This window comes from Varanus komodoensis, unplaced genomic scaffold, assembly GCF_004798865.1.
Source record: "Varanus komodoensis strain SLA01 unplaced genomic scaffold, ASM479886v1 scaffold37, whole genome shotgun sequence".
In the NCBI taxonomy this organism is placed as follows: domain Eukaryota; kingdom Metazoa; phylum Chordata; class Lepidosauria; order Squamata; family Varanidae; genus Varanus; species Varanus komodoensis.
The window spans coordinates 7,442,425-7,466,850 of NW_025335889.1; the positions used below are offsets into that span (position 1 = coordinate 7,442,425).

General features: G+C 40.7%; 1 protein-coding gene across 1 annotated transcript; it reads right to left on the reverse strand.

Moving 5' to 3' along the window:
• Window positions 1-713: 713 nt before the first annotated feature.
• ACTR5 (actin related protein 5) lies at window positions 714-13,105 on the reverse strand. The gene is given in 10 exon segments (XM_044440226.1): window positions 714-1,379; window positions 2,782-2,914; window positions 3,860-3,999; window positions 5,943-6,065; window positions 8,919-9,101; window positions 9,411-9,628; window positions 9,733-9,902; window positions 10,746-10,975; window positions 12,607-13,005; window positions 13,007-13,105. Coding segments are annotated over 10 exon segments (1,953 nt in total). The 3' UTR covers window positions 714-1,121.
• Window positions 13,106-24,426: the final 11,321 nt, after the last annotated feature.

Consider the following 24,426-nt stretch of genomic DNA (forward strand, 5'->3'; position numbering starts at 1 on the left):
TGTGGCCTTTATAGTTACAGTTTTTTTCTTAATATACAACTGTGAGTCTGATTAGCAGGTGAAATTTTCAAGCAGACAGGGACACTTTCACTCAGAGAAAAGCAGCCATGCAAATGCTGCGGTAAACTGTAGTTGCTTAACATAAAGAGCAAATGCACAATGGGTTTCTTGTCATGCTCATGCTTCAGGGGTGGGACAAGGTCACCAAGCCCAAAAACTGAACTTCTTTGTCACCAGCAGCCTCTGCCTCCCTTGTGAAAAAAAGGGAGGTTCATAACACAATTCAAACTCTTTGTTATGACAGTCATCTGCACTGCAATACAATTTTTGTAATTATGGTCTGAGCAGTGATCCTTCGCTATGAAACAGAGATAATGCTCCTGACCAGCTAAAAAATCAATTCAAGAGTTGAGAATTTGGAGTGGAGTGCTGGGAGAGGGGAGCAATTTGAAATTCTAATTGCACTGAAAAACTAGTCTTCTAACATTTTCCATGGGGTAAAGGCTCCCTCTTCTGGACTACTGGTGCATGTGATAAAACAGGATCTTGTCTACAAAAACTTACACTACAATAAACCTGGTTGTCTTAAAGGTGGCAAAAGACTATTATTTCTGCTATAACAACAGGCTCAAATGAAGACCCCACTCCCTGGAAATTGCTGCTCTAGTGCGCTTAGGAACAAACTGCTTAGGAACAAATGAATCACGAAAAAATTATCCAAGATTCTTTATTTACAGTGCTAACAACCTTTACAAAATAATATAAAACGCATGTTAAGCCTCAATGAAGCAAATAAGTATTTTCTCTGAAATATTAGTTTGCTTCTTTTTACACCGAGAATTGATGTAGCATCTATAATCTTTCCATGGTAACCACAGATATACTACACTAGATATAGTACACTCAACATCCATCATTGTAGGAATTAGATAAAAAGTCAGCTGCTTCTTAAAATGTTTTATATACCCTGACTGAGACACCAAATATGCTACCTCCAACAATGCTGGGCTTCAGTTCATACCCAATTCTGCAGAGTGTAGCTGCTTTGCAGCTTCAGAAAGCAGTACCTTTCACACAGATCACATGTATTTTGCAGTTACAAATGCTCACAGATCTGAATATTATGCCTGCTCAGAGATATTGGTTGGGGCATTCCCCACTGCTTTACTGGACGCTGGAGTCTCAGCTGTCCGTGGAGTCTGTTTTGGGAGACGAATGGGTACATACACATTGGAAGTGCAGTGTTCCTTAAGGTATTCACCACCTTTTTCCTCATAATCTTTTCTAGTAATCCAGCCTTCTTCACAGTTCATGTACTCCAAGGCCCACTCCCGAGCTCCATACCAGGCATCTAGAACAGGATTGGAGGCAAGATGCACCTACATGCAGCAAGACAACAGAGGGGGCCACTTAGTGAAAGTGGATGTCACAGAATCAGAATACTGACACATCAACAAAGGCACATGGTGCAGCCATCCAAAGAATGGTCTTTCCATATAGAAAATTGCCTGTGGCTGTGCTCCAGTCTCCTGAATTCAAGTGAGGTGGCAACCAGAGTTAAGGCCTTGTAAACAGCAGGTTACCACCTATGGGGTACCTTTCCAGATTCACTTTGTGCCAACTCTGATATTTTAGATGCTGACTAAAATAGTTTTATTTTCTGAAGCATTTCCTGGCTTGATGATTATTATTGCTGCTTGGCTGTTTAAATGTCCTAAATCATAGCTTTGTATACTTGGAACTTTATAGCTTTTTATTTGTTAACTGCTTTGAGGGGGTGATAAAGGATGGGATATGTTTAAAATGGGATGTGTTTAAAAACAAAAGAACAAGGATCTGTCCTCTATTTGTTGTTCTACTGCCAAGAATAGGAAGGCCTTGCTGCATTAAACACAAGGGTTGTCTAGTCCAGCATCCTGCTACTCACAATGGATCAGCCATATGCTTCCAGGAAACCCACGTGCTCTATTTTTCCTCAGCAAGTTTAAGTAATAGCATATCATTTCTGAACATGACTGTTTCAATACATGGATATCTTTTGGTATCTTCTTTATTTAGCTCTTTATGCTGCCATGGTTCTTACAAACTTTTTTGTAACTCTGTGGCCATTTTGGATCATGATTTAGTGGTACAAGGATCAAGCACAGTGAAGTTTGGGTGCATTGGTCTCTGCCTCCCCTTTGGCTGCAAGATTGGAATACTCTTCTTTTCATACAACCACATTTTACCATTTTGCCTGAACTACAGTTTGCAGAAACAAGCCATAGTTAACACCAATCCTTGTTGGATGGCTTCAAAGTGAACATTTCTGAACCCCACCTCTTAGCCACTTCATGGGAGGAGAGGGTGCAGAAGCTTGTGGAGAGATCAGGTTTATTTTCATAATGCTAAAATCTATTTTACTGTCATATCTGAACCAACCCAATGGGAAGTATCCAAAGTTGCTGTTAAACTTACAACACAACAGATGTAGCACTAATATAAGCTACCTCTAACATAACATCAACAGCAGAAGCTGGTACAATGTATTTTCCAGGAAAAAGCATCATGCCAACTTTCACATTTGGTTTAGTACTAGAAGTCACTTATGTTACTGCTACATCTATTTTGTAAGTGCAGCAGCATTGAATACTGCTTGTTATCTATAAGCATTCAGATGGTATTTAAAATCAAATGCCACTTAGTAGTTTCACACTTGATAACTGAAGTCCTGTTGACACTAACATGCAGAATCTTTAGCTATCATGTGCAGGCATTGTGTTGCTAAAGCTAATACTACACCTGAAATGATGACTGGAATGGCCTCATTTCCAGCAGTTCCTTCTGGATTCTGGATTTCATTCCAAGATACATCATATTTCCACCAGTAAGGAAGACATTCTGGACAAGCTTTTCCTGCTGTTCTTTAGGATACCTAAAGAAAAGAAAAAAATACTACTTTGAGCATCATCTTAAGCCCTTCATCTACTGGCAAACAAATTCTTGAGATTTGCTGTTATATAGCAAAGGTAACATGATAACCTCATACATACAAGTCCAAAGCAGACATGACCCCACCCATTTTCCCTGGTGTCCCCAACTTGTTTATCTACTCCTAGTACTGGGGAAGAGTCAGAAATTTTGGTGGTGAATATTGGAGACTAGAAGCAGCTTTTACCTTCACTCACACACACACACACACACACACACACACACCCAACTATCCCGAAGATCTCAGCAGGAAGGAAGGAAGGGTTTAAAATGCTATATCACTACAAGCTGGGTTTGTATTTGTAACTCTGAGAAGGGAAGGGTATGTCTGTTCAACCCTTAGCACATACCAGATTTGGCTGAGAAACTTGCATAAACTTGTCCTAAAGGGAAAATGCTCTTATTTTACATAATGTACCACCTACATTTGAATGCAATATTAAAAATGCTCAGTGCTATGTCAGGGAAGGAGGAACCCTTAGAGTTCTCATCTGAACCACTAGGCCTACTTAGTTCAAAGCCTGGGCTTGGCTGGAAAAAACTGATGATATCAGGGGGGTAGAGGCCACCCTGTGAGATCATCCAGCCCCTGGGGAGTGTCCTGGGAAGCACTGGGGATTAAACAGTTCCATACTCCTACACTATTTGAACACAGACAAACCTGAGGCTCACTGCAGTCCCTGTATGTAGCACTAAGCCATGGTTTAGCATTTTGCCTGAATGTAGCTACTGTGTGTGCTAAAAAAACCTAATTATTCGGGTTCTATGGAAGAATTTAAAAAATACAAGCAAATATTGTCTGAATACTGACAGTCTGTTGCTAAGTACATTCATTTAATTGCTCAGTACCTTCATTCATTCAATTAGTTCAGCAGTCTTGTAAACTAACCTGTCCAGCACAAATTGCATGGTTTCTGCTAACCCAGCCTGCTCTTCTCCAATCAAGGATGGCTGGAATATAATTTCAGGAACTCGAATTCTCTCTGTGCCAAGGAAGAGCTGGTGATATTCTGCCAGATTAAACACAGGCTGTAAAAACATCAAGAGTCAAAAAGGCTCTGCTTTAAGAGTACTGCTACTCTTTAGAACACTAATTTACACTTGAGATTTTGAAGAGAACATGTAGTGTATATGCATCAAGCTATGCCATCCCCAAAATTTGTATTCTTTGTCTCCATCCAAAGAGAGAGTTCATATTTTCAATACATTCTCTTAGTAGCCGTTACAGCTAGCTGTAGTCAAGAGAGAAGTGAGTTATCATGGTCCATTCTGTTGGCTTGGCTGTGCTTCACTGTCATTTGTCTTCTCTTCTCCTTTTGCCTGGTCATTAAACATTTGTATACCTATGAATTTAGCGCCTGAATTTGCTTCTTGACATCTCTCCTCAGTCCATGTTCCTTTTGTACCATACCTATCAGATTCTAAGCTTGTAAGCAGGGCCAGTGCATAGTATCTGGAAAATACGTGTGCTTAATGATTAGTCTAGATTATATTTGCCATATAATTTGCATCATATGGTCAAGATAACAGCAGATACTTCTGTAATCTCTCTCCCACTCTGCCCTACCCTCAGACCTTCCAAACATTGATGCTTCAGTTGCAATGACTAAACAGAATTTGTATGTATGGAGGAAGAAGCCCACTATATACCTGATATGAGAAGCAAGTATGGCAGAAGTCAATTACCTGCATGCTCTGGTTATCAGCACGTAGAGTGGGAGTGAGGAATATCATTAACGTTCAAAGCCAAATATGTTAAAGCCTTTTTATTTAAACGTCATTTTAATTGTTAATATAATTTACTGATTTTACATCTTCGGCCAGGACATCTCCAATTATATTGTTTTTATATTGTTATTATGTTATTTATTGTTGTGAGCCGCCCCGAGGCTTCGGCGAATGGGGCGGCATAGAAGCTTTCTAAATTAATAAATAAAATAAATATTGACCTGATCTGCATACCATGGGTTGTTCAACCCAAGAAATGCTGGGGATGAACAAAGGGGAAAGCTTGCAGGAGGTAGCTTGCTCCTTGGCAACTGCTGTGTGAGAGGTAAACTGAGCTATTCCTTCCTGGCTAATCTTCAAGGGACTGCATGCCAGCAGCATGCAAAAAGTAGGAAGGCCACCCACACTAATACATACAAAGGTATGAGCAAATACTTTCCATAGATGAGGAAAACTCACTGCAGCCTACACGTCACAATTAGACTTAGAACAGCCTCCTAGTGCTTTCATTGGGTTTTGCTTTTCAAGCCAAATTTTCCATGCAGGTGATTTTTGTTTGTGGAAGACTGCAGCATGGAGGGGAGGGGGAAGGGTTACCCCTTCCCTCCAGCTGAAAACTGTTGTGCAAGCCACTGCAATTATACTTTCAAAAAGTTTCCACTGATAACAATGGAAGCTTTTAAAAAGCTGGACTACTATGTACAGTGATAAAGCTGAGGAGGTGGCCATGGACCACTCAGGGATGCTTGGGGGGCTGCATCCAGGCTGTTCTCCACTGTGGTCTTGAAACATCTGGCAGGCCACTGTCAGGCATACAGTAGGGACAATTATGCTCCAAGGATGTGATTCTTATATTACTGAATGGTCCACACATTACTTTTTGCAGTGTGATCCTAGGCATATTTACTCCGATATAAATGACAGAATTCAACATAATTTGCTCCCAAAGGTGCATAGGATTGTAGTCTTAGGGTGTGATCAAAATTATTTAAGGAGTCCAGCCTAATGTATTGCCTCCATTTTTTCAACCCTGCAATTCAAGGCACTATTATTATTTTAAAGGGAAGGAAATTTCCATCAAGGACTAAACCTAACCACCTTTTGACTACAGCCAGCATGGCCATTGGAAATCTAGAATGGACTCTTCTCAAAAGGTCTCTGAGCAAGTCCATTCTCTGATTTCAGAAGCTAGCCTGTATAGACATATTTGTGGAACTGAGAGCATGTGTTATCTAAAGACAAACCTGCACTGTTGTAACTGGCTTTTCAACTTCAGGTTGCTCTTCAGCAAATAAAGGCTCAAATTCATTCATACTTTCCACATCTTCCATGGATTGTTCACTGCCCAGTGGATCCAAGTCAGGCACCTTGGAAAAGAAAGACCACAGATTAATCCAGTAAACAGGAAAGCCACAGAAGCTATTAGGGAATGTGCCAATGTTTAAAACCTGCTGTGACCAGCATACATGAGCCTTTCCTGTTGGTTGTACTATTTATGCAGTTTTCAGTTTTAAAAAGAGACAAATATTCTTAAAGTCCTGCCAGAATAATTACAGTTCATGCTAGCAGTACAGAACCTCCATCTTAGGATCCCAATCCAGCCAGAATGGGGTCCCCAGATGGCCACCCCCCAGCCCCTTCTCATTTCAGCTGACCACTTATTTTGGTGGTTTTCCTGCTTTCCAGCAGGTTTGATTGAAATGCATTTTTCCAAGGCTTGTTATTTGCAGGAGGATTAAGATAAAATAGGTTGACATTTTTCATGTTATCCCTTTTACTTTTGGCCCACCCACTGCTTTTGTCTTTAATTTCACATAACACTGGAATAAAATGCCCATGGATACTTCCAAAATGGAATCCTCCCCTTGGGCTAACAGAGGTTCTTTTTCCCTGGCTTATGCCCTACTATGAGAACTTCTGAGTGAAACGCTGGCAATTCTGCATTCATACAATTCTAGTTACTTTTTTGTCCTGTCAGGTTTGTCCACTCAAAAATCATTGCTCAAAGTTGTGATCATTCCACACCAGGTTAACCTAGTTCTTGATGACACCTCAAGCTCAGTATATTTTCAGAATGATCAACAGATCAGACATTTCATTCTGTACCCTGTTGATCTGATCCTGAAAAATAAATGTTTGCTGGATAAATAAATGGCATGGGATTTTTGGAAAATTCCTAGGTTCAGGCAGTAATATTTAGTGAAAGTGGCTAGTATGCCTCCAATGGGCCACAAGGACCAGGCTGCTAAATTGAGGAAACAGGCATGACTCTATGGCTTACTCTCTAAGGTATTTACTAAGTGAGGTTTCAAACCTAAGGTAGGCTACTTTACTTAGAGCTCGAGTGCTGGGGAATTGGGTTTGGGAATGTTATGCCAAGAAAGTACTTTGCCAGCGGTAAACCAAATATGCTATTTTTAAAATTAGCAAATATTAAATAAGGTTTACACAACCTTGAAAAAGCTTACATAAGGTTAAAGATTAGAGACTTCTCTGCATGTAAGTAAAAATGCATCCTCAAACAAAACTTTCTTAAAGGATAGAAGCGTATTTCAGTTCATAGTTCTCCTTTCCTAACCGTTCTTCCCCCTATTGCAAAACTCATACAAATTTAAGATAAATCTTATGAAAATAAAGGTAGTCAGTATGAAAAATGCAGTTTTGCTACTATGAAAATCATAGGCTTAGAATGAGGCATGTAATTTCATAGCTACTCCCAAACTGCTACATATGCCTATTTTTATGGACATGTTCCATTCTCTTTTTCTATCATTATCCCCATAATGCTAACATTAATGTTCTATTATACTAGTTACTCTTGATCAGGGTGGGAAACCCTGAGAGGTGGTTTTCGTTTTGAAGAAGCTCTTGGGAGGGAGGCATTTTCCAGTAGTGGATGGAGCCACAAGCGAAACTGAGCTGAAAATATGGCTCGTGTCTATTCACAAGTAAACAGGAGAAAGTTCATATCTCTAATTAGAGGTAAGTGCTTTCCCATGCAAAGCAGTAAGGAAGACTTTCACTGCACTAAGCTCATCATATGCTGAATGGTGAGAATAACTTTTTATTCCTTGAAGATGTAGGGTGACCATATGTCCTCTTTGGTCCCAGGCTGCTTTCTACCTTTACTCCTGTCCATTTAAAATCCAAATTTCAATATGTCTTCAAAAATTCCAGGATTTTAGATCTGAACATTGCACTGATATATAAATCTCAACCTTTTCTAGATTAGATTGGAGAATGCAGCATATTCTGGGAACTGGGAGAAAGGGGTATAGCTGGACAGAGGACATAGAAGGCGATACATGTGATTGCACCAGGAAGGGGGAAGGGAAGATTCAGGACAGATGAAATGAAATGCTTCTCCATACAGCGCAAACTTAAACTATGGAAATCACTTCCACAAGTAGTGATGGTTACTAATTTAGCTGGCTCTAAACAGGGATTGGACAATTCCTGGAGGAGGCTATTGATGGCAACTAGTCCTCGTGGCTGTATACTACCTCCACTATCAGATGCAGTAGGCCTATTGCTGGAGAACCTGGGCAGGAGGGTGTTGTCACACTCATGTCATGTTTATGGGATCCCCATAGGCAGTTGCTTGCCCACTCTGTGAACAGAATGGTGGATGGACTCTTGGTTTGCATGGCTCTTACCTAACATTATCTGTCAGCTGAATCCACTGAATGCAGGGTACTTCCAGGATTATTTGAAAATGATTCTGCAATGTGCTTTCATACACTCAAAAACTTCTGTTCCACTGTTTCTCATATGACACTAGAAATTGCTTGCAGTTCCTCCCTCCTTTTATCTCATCATGAACCTGAAAACAGCTGCTCTTTTATCTTCACCACCTCCTTCCTTACTCATTCTCTTGTACTACAAGATTTCTTTCACTGCTTCTGTAATCAACTTTTCTGATTGGCAAAAATAATATCCAGTGGTTTCTAGATGCTGTAGATTGGGAAGGGTTTTTCCTAAAGTTTTGTTTCACTTCTGCAAATGCTGGGTTTCCCTTCTGTAAAGCTTGGGATTCCCCTAAGTTTCTTGGTAACCCCAGCTTCTTAGTTCACTGTTAGAGAAAGTAATCATGATAAACAGCAAGAAAAACACAAAGTAGGGGCAGCAGCAACTAAGTTTAAGAGTTTAAAACTTAGTTTTAAAACCAGGAATGTTTTTGTGTATACATTAATAGAAGAAGTGTAAGCCCCCTGTGGTACCTCTGGCTTGCTATCCACAACATCCACTTCAACACTAACTTCTGCCTGTAAGATTTTCTGTTTGGTTTGCTCAACGGCCAAACTCAGTTTATGGATGTAGGACTGAAGTTCCTCTGCAGAGTCCATGTTCAGTTCCACCAAAGCTTTGTGAAACTGATCCATCTGGCCATCTTCTAGCAGTTCCTGCACACATAAAAGCAGATTTTTTCCTCATCAGCAGTGAATGCACACAGTTGTTAGCTTTTGCAGCATGCTTCCTATTAGTTCTCAAGGAGAATACTGCAGAAAATTCCATTTGCTGTATAGAATGATTAAGAAATTTGCCATTATTTGATAATGATCACATGATCCGTATAATTATTTCAAAGGATGGACGAGTGATTCTGTGATATTAAAATTTTTCTGAGAACAGGATTTGGCCTTTGCGCAGAATATACACTCCTCTTTTTTTCAGCTTCCCCAAAATCACCTCTCAAACAGTACACAGGTTACCTGAACATAAAGCAGCCTGTCTAATCTCTCCTGGTCAAGCTGAAGCTTTTCTTCTCGCCGGCGAGCATTAAGCTCCTGTAGCCGTCGAAGCTGCTGCTGCCGCCTCTCTTGTTTTTCCTCAGATGTTAGGGTGCTCCCCAGGAGCTTATTTGAAAAAGGCAGTTGCATTTTATGCACATTGTTCTCATAATATTCAGGAGATCTCCATTTGCGCATCTCTGTTCAAAAGTTTTAAAAAGGACAATAATACAATTTTCCAGGTGCAAGCAACACCTGAAACTTGAATTAAAGCTGCAGGACAGCCACTGAAAGCAATGCTTACCTTCTATATAATCTTCTGCAACATAGCTGTGCTCATGAAGTATTTCCTCCACACGGCTGAGAGTGATAGCAGCAAAATGCCCAGGGTATTTTAGCTGCAGAAGACGCTGAAGGTACAGAGCAGCCTGACATCCCCCAAGATTTATACGTTTACAATTTCTAGCATCCAACCTGGCAACCCAGAGGAATAAAGGTGATGTGAGGCAGTACATAACACAGGAAAGAATAATCTATTGGGGTATTTTACTAGACATCTCAACTAGGTTTTTTATTTAGATTCTGATCAGCTTTAAAACAAATGCCCAAACCATCTCCACACAAAAATTTTGAATGTATGGACCTGCATATTTCAGGTATATATTTCTGCTCTCACTAAGAGGTAATACCCAAAGATCTTCATCTTTTCTATATAATAAAAAAAGAAAATACAACAAACATTAAGAAGCTAGACTAATGAAACATGTACATTGAATATTCCACTTCTGTCTTGTCTGGATTATGCTTCAGTTTATTTGCCTTATCTACCAAAAACTGCCTGCAGGGTTTCCATTTACATGGGACTGGGAGGAGGAGAGGAAAGGTAAATAGCATTTGTGTGTTGATAACACATCACCCCAAACCTCTGGATATGCTATATATTCACACTTAAATGTGAGAAGGTATGGGGAGCAATATGGAACTTTAAGGCATCCAAAAAGCCATTAGTTAAGAGGCAGAAGTTCCTGGCACCACCATCTAGACCTCACGTACCAAACAAGACCAAACAGCAACGCTGTGTCCGCAAGCCCCTTCCTAAAGAGATTGTCCATTGTATTAAAAGCCACTAAGAAGTCCAGGAAACAACAGGATTGTACTCTCCTTGTTTATTTCCCACTGTAAGTCATTCTCCAAGGAATTACTCAGCCTAAATCATCAATGAAGGTAGCTTGTTTCAAACCTAGGCCAAAAGCCAAACTGTACATATTTTACATCATTATACTTCATATATACTCTCATAATCAACACACAACTCACCTGCCATCAAGGACTGGCAAAATGTGTGTACATTGATATCCAGAGGATAATATGAGACCACTGCAAGACCAGCTCTGCTTTTTGTTGTGATAGAAGCTGTACAAACTGTCGACACCATAAGAAACCTTTGGTACTTGGTAGCATTCAAATAGGAGCTCTGACATCATTTGTCTTGAATAGAGAGGGTTACAGACAGCTTCTGTTGTCACAATTGGATGGTCAACACAGCCCTATAATAGAGTTCAGGAAGCGCAAACAACCATGGGTTAGAGGAAATCTAGTTTTTGGTCAAACAGGTGTCTAGACTGAAATATTTTGTAGAGCTATACAATGACATAGACACACACAAAAATTAATGTAGCTCTTACAACTCTGTTAGCTCATGAGAATATAAGAACTGTAACATTTGCCATATTCTTGCCTTCAGTAACACTCTGGCTGTGTCAAAGCACTAGCACACCATAATCATGAAGCTATTCTGAAAATGCAATGTCAATTTTAGTGGCTGAGGTGCTGTTTCTGATCAATCTTACATATTTGGGGGTCATGCAGATATAGTAGAACATGCACTGAAATACAACTCATACTCAATCTGTTTACACTTACAATGGATTCTTCATTTCTAAGACTCTGTCCCAACTACTTGCCTGTAACAAATCTGACTGATATCAGAGTTCCATGTCAGAAGTTTCTTTAACAACCCTGCTCATTTGAGAACATTTACTGTGAATCTTCAGTGTAACAGAAAAGAATGAGAACTGAATTTCCTGAATTGATTCCCAAGTTTCTTTTCAGTAAACAAACTGGAAACTGAAGGGAGAAGGCTCCTAAATATGAAGAAAGGTCCTTACACACAATGTGTTTTATGTATGTAGGAAAGTAGGCTCTGTTTGGACCTTGCACATACATAAATGTGCAATTTAGGGGCAAAACTTGCCGCCACAATCTTGCTTTCCCTATCTACTCAAAGTGCAGTTTATCATCTAAAAATGGACTCAGATATTTCTGTCCTTTTGATTATTCTTTGATACATGATTATTCTTGAAGAATAACCATAGTTCTAAACTAACTCTCTGGTTCTATATTCTAACTGTGGATTCTTAACACACTTAATAAAGATCAAGTCTCTTTGAATATTCTAGGGTTTAATTCCCCATAAGCATGAATAAAGGTACCATAATGGGACTGAGCTACTAGTCAGGAAACCTCTGGCTCAAATCTCAACTCTAGTGCTAGGACTTAGGAAAACAACAAATCTCCCAACTTCATCCCTTTAGCAAAATGGACATAGTTATACCAGCCTACCTTCCAGGTTTGTTACCAGATTATTTAGGAAGTGTGTTGAAATGGACTACACCAGAGTTGTCAATCTTTAGCCTCAGAGACCAAATCTGGCTTCCCCAGATTACATCCCTTTCCCTTGTTCCTTTCCCTTTCTTGCAACCACTGATTTCCCAGCTTTTACACAGTTCCCCTTCATTTGCACTGTAAAGTATCGAAATGCCACTCTGAAGGCTTAGTTATGGACAGTAAGTGCAATCCTGGGCATATTTGACCAGGAAAGGCCTCCAACTCCCAGCATGCTTCAGCCAGCACGGGCATGCTGGGAGTTGTAGGCCTTTTTTCTGTTTAGTGATATAATTTATTTCTCCAGCTAAAATATTTTTGTATATTTTAGTTCACCCGTTTTGCCTTTGGCCCCGCACTCCTGGAATGCACTTCCTCTCTCCTACTCCTAGCGTCTCCGAAATTGAATGTGGCCCCGTGGATGATAAAAGTTCGACATCCTCGACTACAGAAGCGCTCATTCATCAACTGGACCTGCATCCCAAGCGTTCCTCGGTGCATTCCGCCGCTTTACCTCCGAGGAGATTCCCAGGCGCTGGAGGCCGTGGTCGAAGAGCAGCTCCTGCAGTTCCATCTGGACAGGCACGTTGCGGTCGAAGGGCGAGCGCAGCAGCCAGCGGAGGGGCTCGGGGCTGCCCAGGTCGTTGCCCACCTGCATCTCGGGCCCAGCCCCGCCGCGGGCTCCTCGGCTCCGCGCCACCAGGGAGCGGAAACGGAGCAGTGGCTCGCCGGGCACCGAGGGGTCGGGGCAGGCCCAGCCCAGCCGCAGCTGAAACGAGCCATTGTCCAGCACCAAGGGAGCGGGAGTCGGCACGCGGACGGCCGGGCTGGCTTCCAGCACGGGATCCGGGTCCCAGCGGACGTCTCGGAACGGGAACACCCCGCCGCTCGCCTCCATCGCCCGGCGAGAAGCACGCCGCTCGCCCTGCGCGTTCTTGTTCCTTTCCGACTGGAAACAAGGCTTGCCGGCCGAACGTTCCGTTCCCCGGACTGACCGCCACAGGGTGATACATATTTTGAGACACACACGACGGCACAGCTACTCGCTTCCTAGGCTGATCCGGAGTTTTTATTCGGCGCTTTTCTTGAGGCAAGAGCACAATGCAGCTATACAGAGTTTGATATCGTTATGTGCAGCCCAGTGAGCTCTGCTGCAGCCCGAAGTATATTTTGTACAGCGAGATTTTGAACTGGAAATTCAAAATCTCCAGGGCGAGTGGGGCAGTAATTAAATTCAACTAGATACACTACTGAACAAATCTACGGCTCAACCTTTACGTAATACACTTTCAATTTAATATCGATGGTTTTAATTTTTTGTTCATAAGGCAAATGAGTAGGAACTTGACTGCAAGGGTGCTGCAGTTATTGCTATATGAAGAAACCCAACCATGGTTTCTTCTTAAGGTTTCTAACATACTATGGCAAAAGACCATGACTAGGTGCAGACAACATGACAGATGAACAATGGTGGAAAACCACCATGGCTTGTCAGGTTGTCTGAACTCAGCCTCTGTCTGGGCTGGGAACAGCAAAGGTGATCCAGGGTCCATAGTCTTTGGTTTCAGGTTGAGCAGAAAGGGCTAGAATCTCACACATACTTTTCAGGGATTAAAGGAAGAACTTTCAGATCAGAGCACATTATTTACAGGCAGATTTGACTGCTAGCTGTTTTCAACAAATTAAGCACTGATTTCAAGTTTAGAGCTGTCCTACTTTATCCCTGCCTGAAAAAGGGAGAAGGGAGACATTCTAATAGCAATCCTGTTCTCTTAATGTGGATCCTTAGCCAGCCTAGTCAGTATGATCCATAAGCAAGAAAGAGGCAATCCTGCTGCAAATCAAACTGTGTTTACTTAGATAGCTATAGAGGTAAGTTTTCAACTTGCTTCATTCAAGTCATTCCATCACATTTACTTAAACTTTAAACCTTTTTATTTATTTGATTGATTGATTTATTATTTAGAAAATTTCTATGCCGCCCCATTCGCTGAAGCCTCGGGGTGGCTCATAACATAACTTCAATTAAAATAATATGAATTAACAGTATAAAATAAAATAATATACAGAAATAATATACAGAGAGCCAGTGTGGTGTAGTGGTTAAAAGCATGGGACTGGGACTCAGACGATCTGGGTTCTAGTCCCGGCTCAGCCATGGAGCCAACTGGGTGACTTTGGGCCAGTCACAGACTCTCAGTCCAACCTACCTCACAGGGTTGTTGTTGTGGGCATAAGATGGAGGAGGAGAATGATGTAAGCTGCCTTGAGCCCTTTGTAGGAAAAAGGCAGGATATAAATCGAAAAATAAATAAAATAAATAAACAAACAAACTCAAAGTGGCTTACATAATTTTCTTCCTGCTGCTCTCAGTCATAACCCTACAACAACCCAGTGAGGCAAATTGGGCTGAGAGTCTGTGACTGGCCCAAAACCATCCAGTTGGCTCCATGGCTGAGTAAGGACTAGAACGCAGATCACCTGAATCTTAGTCCTGCCCACTTAACCACTACACCATAGATTGTTTTACTTATGGGCCTTCAACCAAGTACCTATAATAGCTGCATGGTACTCAGAAATTAAGCTGGTAAAACTTTCATGCTCTCTCTATATCTTTGCAATTTTTAAGACTATGTGGCCGGAATTGGAGCTGACATGATTACTTCAATGCATTAGCCAAACAGAAGCACTTTTCTTCTTTACAGTTAGTCACTCCAGGTGTTCACATTAATTAGCAAGAACTATAATCCAGTATTTAATTCTATGTTTACTTAGAATTAAGTATTACTAACATTACTACTCTCTTGAGGTTAAGATGTTCAGGACTGCAGACTTGCAGCCTAACCCTGTGTATTTTTACTCAGAAGCAGGCATACAGAACTCAAGTTGCTTGTTGCACTTAACTCTGCATAAAATCAGACTGCAATGTTGCAATGATATATAGAGTTATCTGGGCACAAGCTCCACGGAATATAGTGGAAAGCAAGTATAGAGGATTGTGCTATTACACTCATTGCCTTAGTTCTAAGTGGCTTTACTTGGAAATATAATATAGTGGTTTCATCTAGTGGGACTTTTTCCATCTAAAAGCTTTTACTACTACCCTTGTAGGATCTGGCTCTCTATGATCCTTAAAGGAATTTGGGGAACTTTTTGTTATTCTATCCATTAGTTTGTTGTTTTTAATGAAAGTGGAGGAGGGGAAATTACACCAGGTGTATTGCAGTTTCTCTAATTATCCTCCATCTAATCTGTTTTGTTCCTCCCTTAATGGGATTGAACCCTCCTTTTAAAGCAGCTATGCTGGAATACTAGCATAGCTGCTTTGTGACTCATGCTGTGATGTAATAAGAGAGTGTGGTTACTAAAGGTGTTCAGTGGAACAGAGGCATGTTTTTAGTTAAACATGTGTACAGGTAGCTTGGCTGGATTTTAAACCAAAGATGAAGTACCCCCTGGTTCCTTTAATCAATGACTTAACATTTCCTCTTCTTTTCTTTTGGTTTTGTTTGCCCTTTGGAATGCTATTGATTCTATTGCTTTTCTGGTTTCAACATCTACTTAATAAAGGTAAGTCTTCCTATAAGAAAGCTAAGTTGTGCGTATGCATTAAGGCTTTAAGTATTAGCTTTCTTTTTAAAGCATTGGGATAGAAAACTATTTTTAGCTTAGCGCTGATCATCTTGCAGAGAAACAACATACTTTTTATGTACTGTTGGAAATTCAAACAGTGTAAAAATAACTTTAAATATTCTTGATAGCATTATAATTTTTATAACTTACTGATTTTAAGATATGCCTTAATATTCCTTTTTGAATAAGTGCATTAAGATTCATAATAAAATTGGGTGAAAGAGTTAGTGTACAGCAAATAATACTTTGTACATTCACTTGGCCCTAAAAGGTACTGACTGACTATGGAATGTGGACAATACTTGAAAATGCTGTACTTGGGATATAGGCTATACTTGAGTTACTTTATGGAAAAGAAAATTAAATCTAGATTTATACAATTTTAAGTTTCAATATGTGCTGTTCATTGTAAGAAAGTAGGCAGAGGGTTTGGTATAGTTATCTCAATTTTGATTGACTCTGGAGTCATTAAGGTATCTATCCTATGTTACGATAAGGAGTCAATTGGTACAGCTATCCTAATAAAAGTAGAACCTACTTTCTTTAGAAACAGAAGTATTAGAAAAGTTCAAAGTATTTTACATGGTATGACTAATCACTTGAACTGAAATGTCCAGACCTGACTCAACTGTGTACAGAAGTTCTGCTATTTCATTTTTCAGCTTGATTTGCTTTCTATTTTATGTCTTTCTCTCTCTCAAACTTCTTGTAATTTTTGAAAGATATTTGAGACTATAGCATCTATGGTGTAAGTATTTTTCAGTCTGTAAACTTAACCAGGGATGGGGAGTGTTGTGCTTCCACTCTGTATGTCCAAAGACATCCCAGGCTTTTTCCTTGCCTATGAAATTCACCACTTTATTGTCCTGTTGATACAGATTTCCTGAGGCAAAACTCAAAGACTCTTGGGATCCCATGGCTAGATGCTCTGGGACAAAGGCTACTAAAATGGTACTTTTCTAGTCAAATCATCCCAAGACACAACACACTTTGAATGCCTGTTAATTTCTAACTATGTAAGTAAAGTGTCTCCTATGCTTGGTTTGAAATACACTGGTATGTTTGAGGATTAGGAGGAGTCACAGTAGCACAATATCTTTAGAGTGCAGCTGCTGCTACTGGGAAGAGGCTGCATGTGTCAGTATAGGAGGAGTGGAATGATGTTCTGCTAAAGGATGCCCATTGTGTATATGCTGCAACTCCAAAATTATTATCAGTGCATGCTGTCAAATTTACGGAGTCATTTTTCATTATCTGTAACTGAGTCTACAGTTTCAAAATCTACCTACTTGTGAGTAAGACCCATCAAATTAAAATAGACATGCTTCTTATTAAATATATATGATTATGTTGGAAAACCTTTAGTCTTACGCATATCTGTGAAGAAATTCCAGTTAAGGCACTGAGACTTACACCTTATGATTGGCCCGTAAACAATGCTTGTGTGGTTTATCTAATAGTATTTTGAATTACACTGATGAAGCACAGTATGTTAGCAACATTTCCACTTGAATATTGGTGAGCGCTGATTTTATTGTATTTGTAAGTCTAACTCGGAGGGTTCACTGAGAACATGGAGTTTAAACTTGGCTCAGGATCAACATGTCTTAGTTGTGAAAAGTGACTGATAAAATGTTACTTGCTCTCTTCAAAGCATCATATAAATCAGAAATATCTGTTCAATGTTGCATATGCCAGTTTGCTACTTCCTTGAAATGATGTGAATTGCAGAGCTTTGGCTACAGGTGGTATAGAAATGAAATAAAAAATAATAGTAGTAATATGGATTCTGCCCTTGTTACTTTGAGAACTGTTGGCAATTAGCAATGAGAGAGCCTGGCTTCTTGACATTTGAGTGTGGTAGATGCACACACATACCCAGGGCTGAATACTATACCACTACTGCACCTTCACTAGTTCTGTCATGCCTGCAGAATAAACCAGTGCAACAGGAATAAGTCATTCTTGAAATAATCCTGGAAAGCACGCATCTCTAGCACAGGACAGCTCTACTGACCTCACTTTTGCAGGAATTAGCACTTCTACTTGTTTCAGGACAATTGGTTCCTGTTGTGCTAGCAGTCTATTCCAGTAGTGTGGGGTATATATCTGTGCAGAGAATAGGAATCTGATTTAACTTTTGGTTATCTTAAATCCAAAATGGATATCTGAAAGGGGGAACTGTTTTCTTTTACAAAGTTGGTATGTATCTGAACTCATACTAACAGAGCCAAGTTCAATTGATAGGCATTTTTACCTTGAGTGCAAAATCCGTATCTATTTCTACTATGTTGCTTTGCTGAAGAAGGAAATTAACTTATGCATTCTTTTTCAGCCAAAATACCCATCACTAAAGAAATAAAAATCCCACCTTCTGATAATTCTGATGGGGATGCTGACCTCCAGTCTGAAAATGAATCTAAAGACAATGACAACCAAAGTAAAATAACCAGAAGGGCCTCCAAAAGTGATATGAGGATGACTCCACCACTAGTGAAAAAAATGGGACCCAAGCCTGCGTATTTGAGTTCAAAGGAAACAGTCCAGAAAAAAGGTCTCTCTGGTATCATTGCAGACAGAGTGGACTACTGTGTTAAACAGTATTGTTTTGAGAAGAATTCCTTGTATAACACACTGATGGTAAGCAGCATTGCTTAGACAAGAAGCCTCATTCTTTGTAGTAGCCATTACCACCTCTTAAATCAGTACCTGAGTTCTACTTCTACTTCACCTTGCCTGGGGAACTATGCATTTTGCAGTAAGAACCAAGTTTATATCCAGCTAATTTTTCCAGGTCAAGGAATAACACACTTGAGATGAATGTTTTAAGTCCCTTTGAAGTCAGTGCGTTTCCATCCTATAAAACAGAGCTTGTGTCCTATATAATTGAAACCATTAAGAAGCAATAGTAAGACATGCTTATGTTTCCACCACCTTTATTTTTATTGCGAAAATCCACAACTGCTCCCTATATATGGTGGTTTGATCCACTGTGCTTCTCAATCACTTGAAATGCTACATGGGAAGCAGGTAGGTGAGTCTCTCATTGCCACCTGTTGAGGAAAAGGAGAGACCAGGCCTCTAGAAACAAGGGAATTGAAGTGGTGGGAGGCCAAGGATGAAAGGGGTCCCTAGGACTAGAGGGTTTGAACGGGGGATTCAGAAACATAAAAGAGGTAACAAGAAGGCCTGATGGACACAGAAAGGGAAGAATGGGTACATAGCCTAGAAGACAGCTTATGGGATCAGCAGCTGGAACGGTGAGGCACATCACTTTGTGTTTAGCCACACCTTTGACTGAAGACCTGCCTCTAGGAAGGTAAAATGTTGCCTGGCAAGCTACACAGTGAATAGTTTTGGTCTCTAGTAGCAGAGGGAGCTGCAACAATTAGCTTTTTAACTTCCCCATCCCAGCATGTTGCCTATCAAACCTGGACTACCTACTCCAAGGATTTCCAAGTCTAAGAATGGACAACTTGCAGTCCTGCAGGTGCCATTGGCCTGCTATACACATGAACTCTCACTGTTGGCTGTGCTGGCTAGGGCTAATGGGATTGCAGTCCAAGAACATGTGGAGGGCCACAAGTTGTCCACAGTTGTCCTGGTGGTGGTGGAAGGGTGAGGAGAGATACTGGACTGTATTTGAGAGGACTGTGCACAGTTATTTGCTGTGTCTGAAGACAACTGTCTCAAGAGCAATCTCATAAGGAATGGTTCTTAAGTTTTGTTTAACTGTAATTGTTCTGTGCATTATGATCTTGATTTAACTGCTTCCAGTGTCTCATCCTTTTTTCCACTGACAAGCTGATGAATATCATGACTCCAAAGAATGTTCTTTATCAGGATGTTTGTTTGTTCTTAGCTGCTGTGTGCTCTGCTGATCTCTCTCCTCTTCAGCCTTCTATGCCAGTTGCTTGAGATCTCTAATGTTTTGCGAATCCAGCTGCTGCCTCTATCTTTGGTGATCCGTGTATATCGACTCTTTGGCTGCCTGGGTGAAAAGCCTGTGAAAGTCATGAATTCTGTACAACAAGAAATTGGTGCTCTATCATCTTCCATCTTGGGAAAGAAAGACTCCTAGGGAGTGTTCAGGGGAGAATTGAAATACAGTTACTTCACGAAACAAAGGAAGGAGTGGTGCATGCTTGTGATAGTTGTTCATGTGTTTGTTAGAGGAGAACCTGAGAATATTTACTTATCCTGTCTCTTTTTGGGATGGGTAGGGGAACATTGCATGTTTTACATGTCAGATATTCCATACAAAAACTTGACCAAAACTCTAAACTATGAACTAGTTCTTACCTCAGTCCAAGTTCCATACATGGCATTGTTATATTGGAACAAAGATGCTTTTTTTATATATTGGATTAACCATTCTCTTTAATTCTTCAAGTAAAAAGAATCCTCTGCCACCCACTGAACTTCTATAACATTTAAGATATTTCCATCTCAATGTACATATGATTATAATCCCTGCAACTGCCCAGTTTAGCTGGCTGGGGAAGGCTGTGAGTTATGTAACATATTTCTGTCTGAACATGAATAGGATTTTACCTGAAATGTCTGTTATTACTTAAATGCTAATTTTAGAATATCAATGATATGATTGAATATCTTTTCCTGGGGATCAATACCCTTTCATTCCTAACCTTTCCCCAAGTGGTTATCTGCTGCCTCTTCCTCTGCATTTCCTACTGCTTATCATGAATATGCAATTAGTAGGGCATATTAGTCCTGCCCAATGCTCTTTCCCCCCTAGCAGTACTGTAGTAATCTGACACCGTTAAAGACACACTGGAATGTTTAGTCTCAGCAGCTGAGTGCCAGTGAGGGAAGTAACCTGTTGGCCTCCAAAAAAGTGATCTGGGCTACAACTTTCATAATAGCTGACTTTTGGTCATGCTGGCCAGAGCTTATGGGAGTTAGACTGTAACCCATCTGGAGAGTACGGGGTTGCCTACCCTGCCACAAGAACCTTAAAGTAGCTGCATACTGAGAACTGTGGCTACAAAAGCAGGAATGAGTCATGAAACTATCCGCTTGCCTGGATCACTCCCTGTTTTTGGAATTTAAAGTAATTCGTTTGCACAAATGTTAATGTGCTTAGCTTCAAACCAGCAGTTGCAACTCAAGTGTCAAGCAGGTTTTCTAACTCTAGTTAAAGCTAATTATGGTTAATATTAATACTTTGTCATATGTAATGCTGGATTATAATTAGGTCTGAAAAGAAGTGGGAAGAGGGAATCTGTGCACAAGAGGGGAAAAAGAAACTCGTAAACCTAGCATGTATTCCCCCTACAAACACTTAGTATTGACACAACATTCCTGAGCTCCTATGTTTAGATGTTCTCTTGAATGTTTAATTGTCAGCTTCCAGGCTAGCTGGCAAAGATTAAGTAAACATAATATAACCCCCCCCCCCACTTCAGCTATAGATGGCTTAAATCTAGTAGGCTCAGCAAATAGAGATTTGAGTATGCTTATGGAGTAGTCCAATAAATATGATTTAAACACTTTAAACTCTTCTGAACTTTCTATGAACTTCCTGATGTGGGATATAAAATGGGGAAATGGTTTTGGCAATATGTGATAGTTGCTTCTGGAAAGAGATGTGAGCTAAATCTGAAATATGTTTCCATATTTGATATCTGATGTTTCAGTTCAATTGAACTGCTCTCTGTGGTACTTTCCAGAGATGGTTCTGAGCTGTGAGATATACAATGCTAAGCATGTGTATTCCAAGGGAATGGCCCAGTTTATATTCCCCACCAGTATAAATAAGGTGGTGGTTGGTTAGAGCACATGAAAGGAACCATGCTGAGTCAAACCAAAGACTTATTTATCCCAGCATTCTCATAATGGCTAACCAGCTGCCTATGGAAGCCCATAAACAAGATATAAGTGCAGTAGTACCTTATTAAGGCACAGTATGGGAAGGCAAGACTTACTGACAATCCTGCTGGGGAAAGTTGAAGGAAGAAGACTAAGAGAAACCTGAAAGGGATATATTCCTTAAAGGAAGCCACAGCCTTTAGCTCTTGAGTTTACAAGAGCTGAGTTGTCAAGGACAGGATATGTTGGAAGGCATTCCTAAAGTTGTCATAAGTAGGAGACTTGACAATGCATAAACTTTACTGCTCATAACACCAGATGTTCCTAAATCTGGTTCTGAGAGGTATACTGCATTTGATACTGGATATAATACATAACCATAATGAGAAGTACCCTTCGATCTTCCATGAATTTGGCTACTGCCCTTAGGAAATGGCCAGTACATTGTAGGGCAGTGAATCTATAGTTCAGCTATGTGCTGTGTCCTCAGTGAATCTCCCACTCATCCATTTTAATGACTTCAGGCTCTTTTATTATAGGCAGTTTTTATATATCCAGATACATCCCAAAGTTGTTTACAATTACAGTACTTGTGAATACTGGTTCAAAGGTATTATGAACCAGAGAAAAAGTGTATTCATCTTTTCCACAGTATGCATAACCTTCTGCTTCCTCCCATTGCTCCTCTCCTTCCACAGTGCTAAAAAATTTCCCAAATATTGCAACCTTTGCTCAGATGGGAGTTACTCCCGTCCCTTGATCTACAGGGTTGCCTTGTAGATAATCCTGCACTGGGAGCTCTATAATAGGCTGACCCTACCTGAGAAAGAGTGAAGTAACTCCCTCAGGCAGTTGATGGGTGTCATAAAAGACAGCAGATTTTAATTTAAGCTGTTAGAATTTGTAGAATTTTCTTCCTCAAGACAATAATTTGTCTCCCCTTGGGTCCTCTACACCTTGACTTGGTGGGGGGCAGGGCAAGGTGGCAACACTACTCTGCCTCAGGCAGCAAAATGTTTTGGGCTGCCTTGATTCCCTACCAATTAAATCTAGGTTAAAACATGCACTCAGTTGCAAAGCCTACAGGAGTAGCTTTGCACTAGTAATTACTTCTCCAGTCCCCTCCCTCTCCTGCTACTGCTTTTCCTCCTTTAAAGAGAGAAAATGTGCTTGGATCCTGCCTGGATGCAAAGCTGTTTAGATGGGTGAAAGGCAAGGTTTACCACCCAGAAAACTCAATGGGCTCAGTATAAAACACAATAAATATTTGGTTTTTTAAAGCAATAGAGTGCAAAGGTTTACTATCTGTACTTGCATATAACCTTTACTTAGGGTATTTATTTATTTAAAGTTTTTATATGCCATCCCCTTGCTATTTAGCCTCGGGATGGCTTACAGAAATAAATAAATATCATGCAATACAGTTAAAAAACCCGGAAACACCCTGGCTGCACAATAAAAACCCAATAAATATTAAACATTATTAAAATATTGTTTGAATAAAAAGGTCTTACTAAGGGTAATCCTACTAAGTCTTATGAATACTGTGTGTGTGTGTTTCTAGGGCTGGTTCTCACAAAAAGAAGGTAAGAAAACAAACTTGTTTCTACTTCAGGGACATATTGGTTTCCACAATGAAATAGTCCCCTACAAAATATATTTCTATACATAAAAAGCTGGTGCTATGGGAGTTAAGGCTAGCTTTGAGGCCATCCCTTCAGCCTGACATACTAGTTTTCTGTATGCAGGAAACTTTTGCCTGAAGGCACATTTACTCACATGTGCCCATCCATGCAATTTGTAATTATACATCCCAGACAGTTTTATGACTCTTGCTATTTTTCAAGAACTGTTAGACTTGTCAGGCCTATGTCTGAGCGAACAAGCGCAAGATTTATCAGATGTCTACTCATACCTTCACTCCTTTCAGTCACCCAGTCCTGCATTATTAGCCCAGTTTCTATTGCCATCTTTGCCAACCTGTGGCCCTCCAAATCGCTCAGACTGCAAGACCCTAACCATTGGCCACCTGCTTGCGATTGAAGGGACCTGTAGTCCAAAACATCCGGAGAGCATCATTTTGAGGTGGGGTGTATCTATCACAAACTTTGGAGTATGCAGAATTTCTTCCCTAAACATACAGCAGAATTGTGGCGTGCGGTTTAAATACTGCCAGCATTTCCTTTTAGAAACCACATTATTTTGGGCCATTAAGGTGCGATCAAAGCACATTAAAGATAAGTATCCTTGCTTCATCTGAAAGGTCGGAGCACAAGGCCAATCCCAGTTTGGAGGAAGACAAAGCTTTACTTAATTAGTTTCCGACGCTCTGCTTTAAACCTATTCCTATAGCAACCAGGATAGGCTTGTGGGAGGAGCGAGGCTCGGCTCTTTCTCCTGGAACTACAGCGCAGTTCCCTGCTATCTTCCGCCGTCATCTCGGGAGTTCTCACATTCCGGCTTGGGAGGCTGGAGAGAAAAGAGTCGTTTACCCCTTTCCTCTTCAGAACCCCTCCTCTCTTCCCTCCGTTTAAACTCAACCCCAATATTAAAACCTGTCCCTCCTCTTTTATCTTTTTGGGTGGGTGGAAGTCTCGAGTTGGAACAGAAAAGCGGCGGAAGGGGAAATCCCCCTGCGGCTACTGTCGGTTTTAAAACGCGCAGCGGAGAAGTAGCCCGTTGCTTGCAGCGCACACTTCGGAATTTTTGTCTCCTGCGCCTCCTTTTCTCCGCTCGAGGCTCCGCCTTGATCTGCCCGCGGCTTTCTTCCCCGGCTCGCCAGCGCCCCGCCCTCCTGGCCCGCTTCGGCCCCGGTTCCATTCAAACGCACTCGCTCCGCTGCGCACCGACGCGCTTCGAAGAGTCCGTC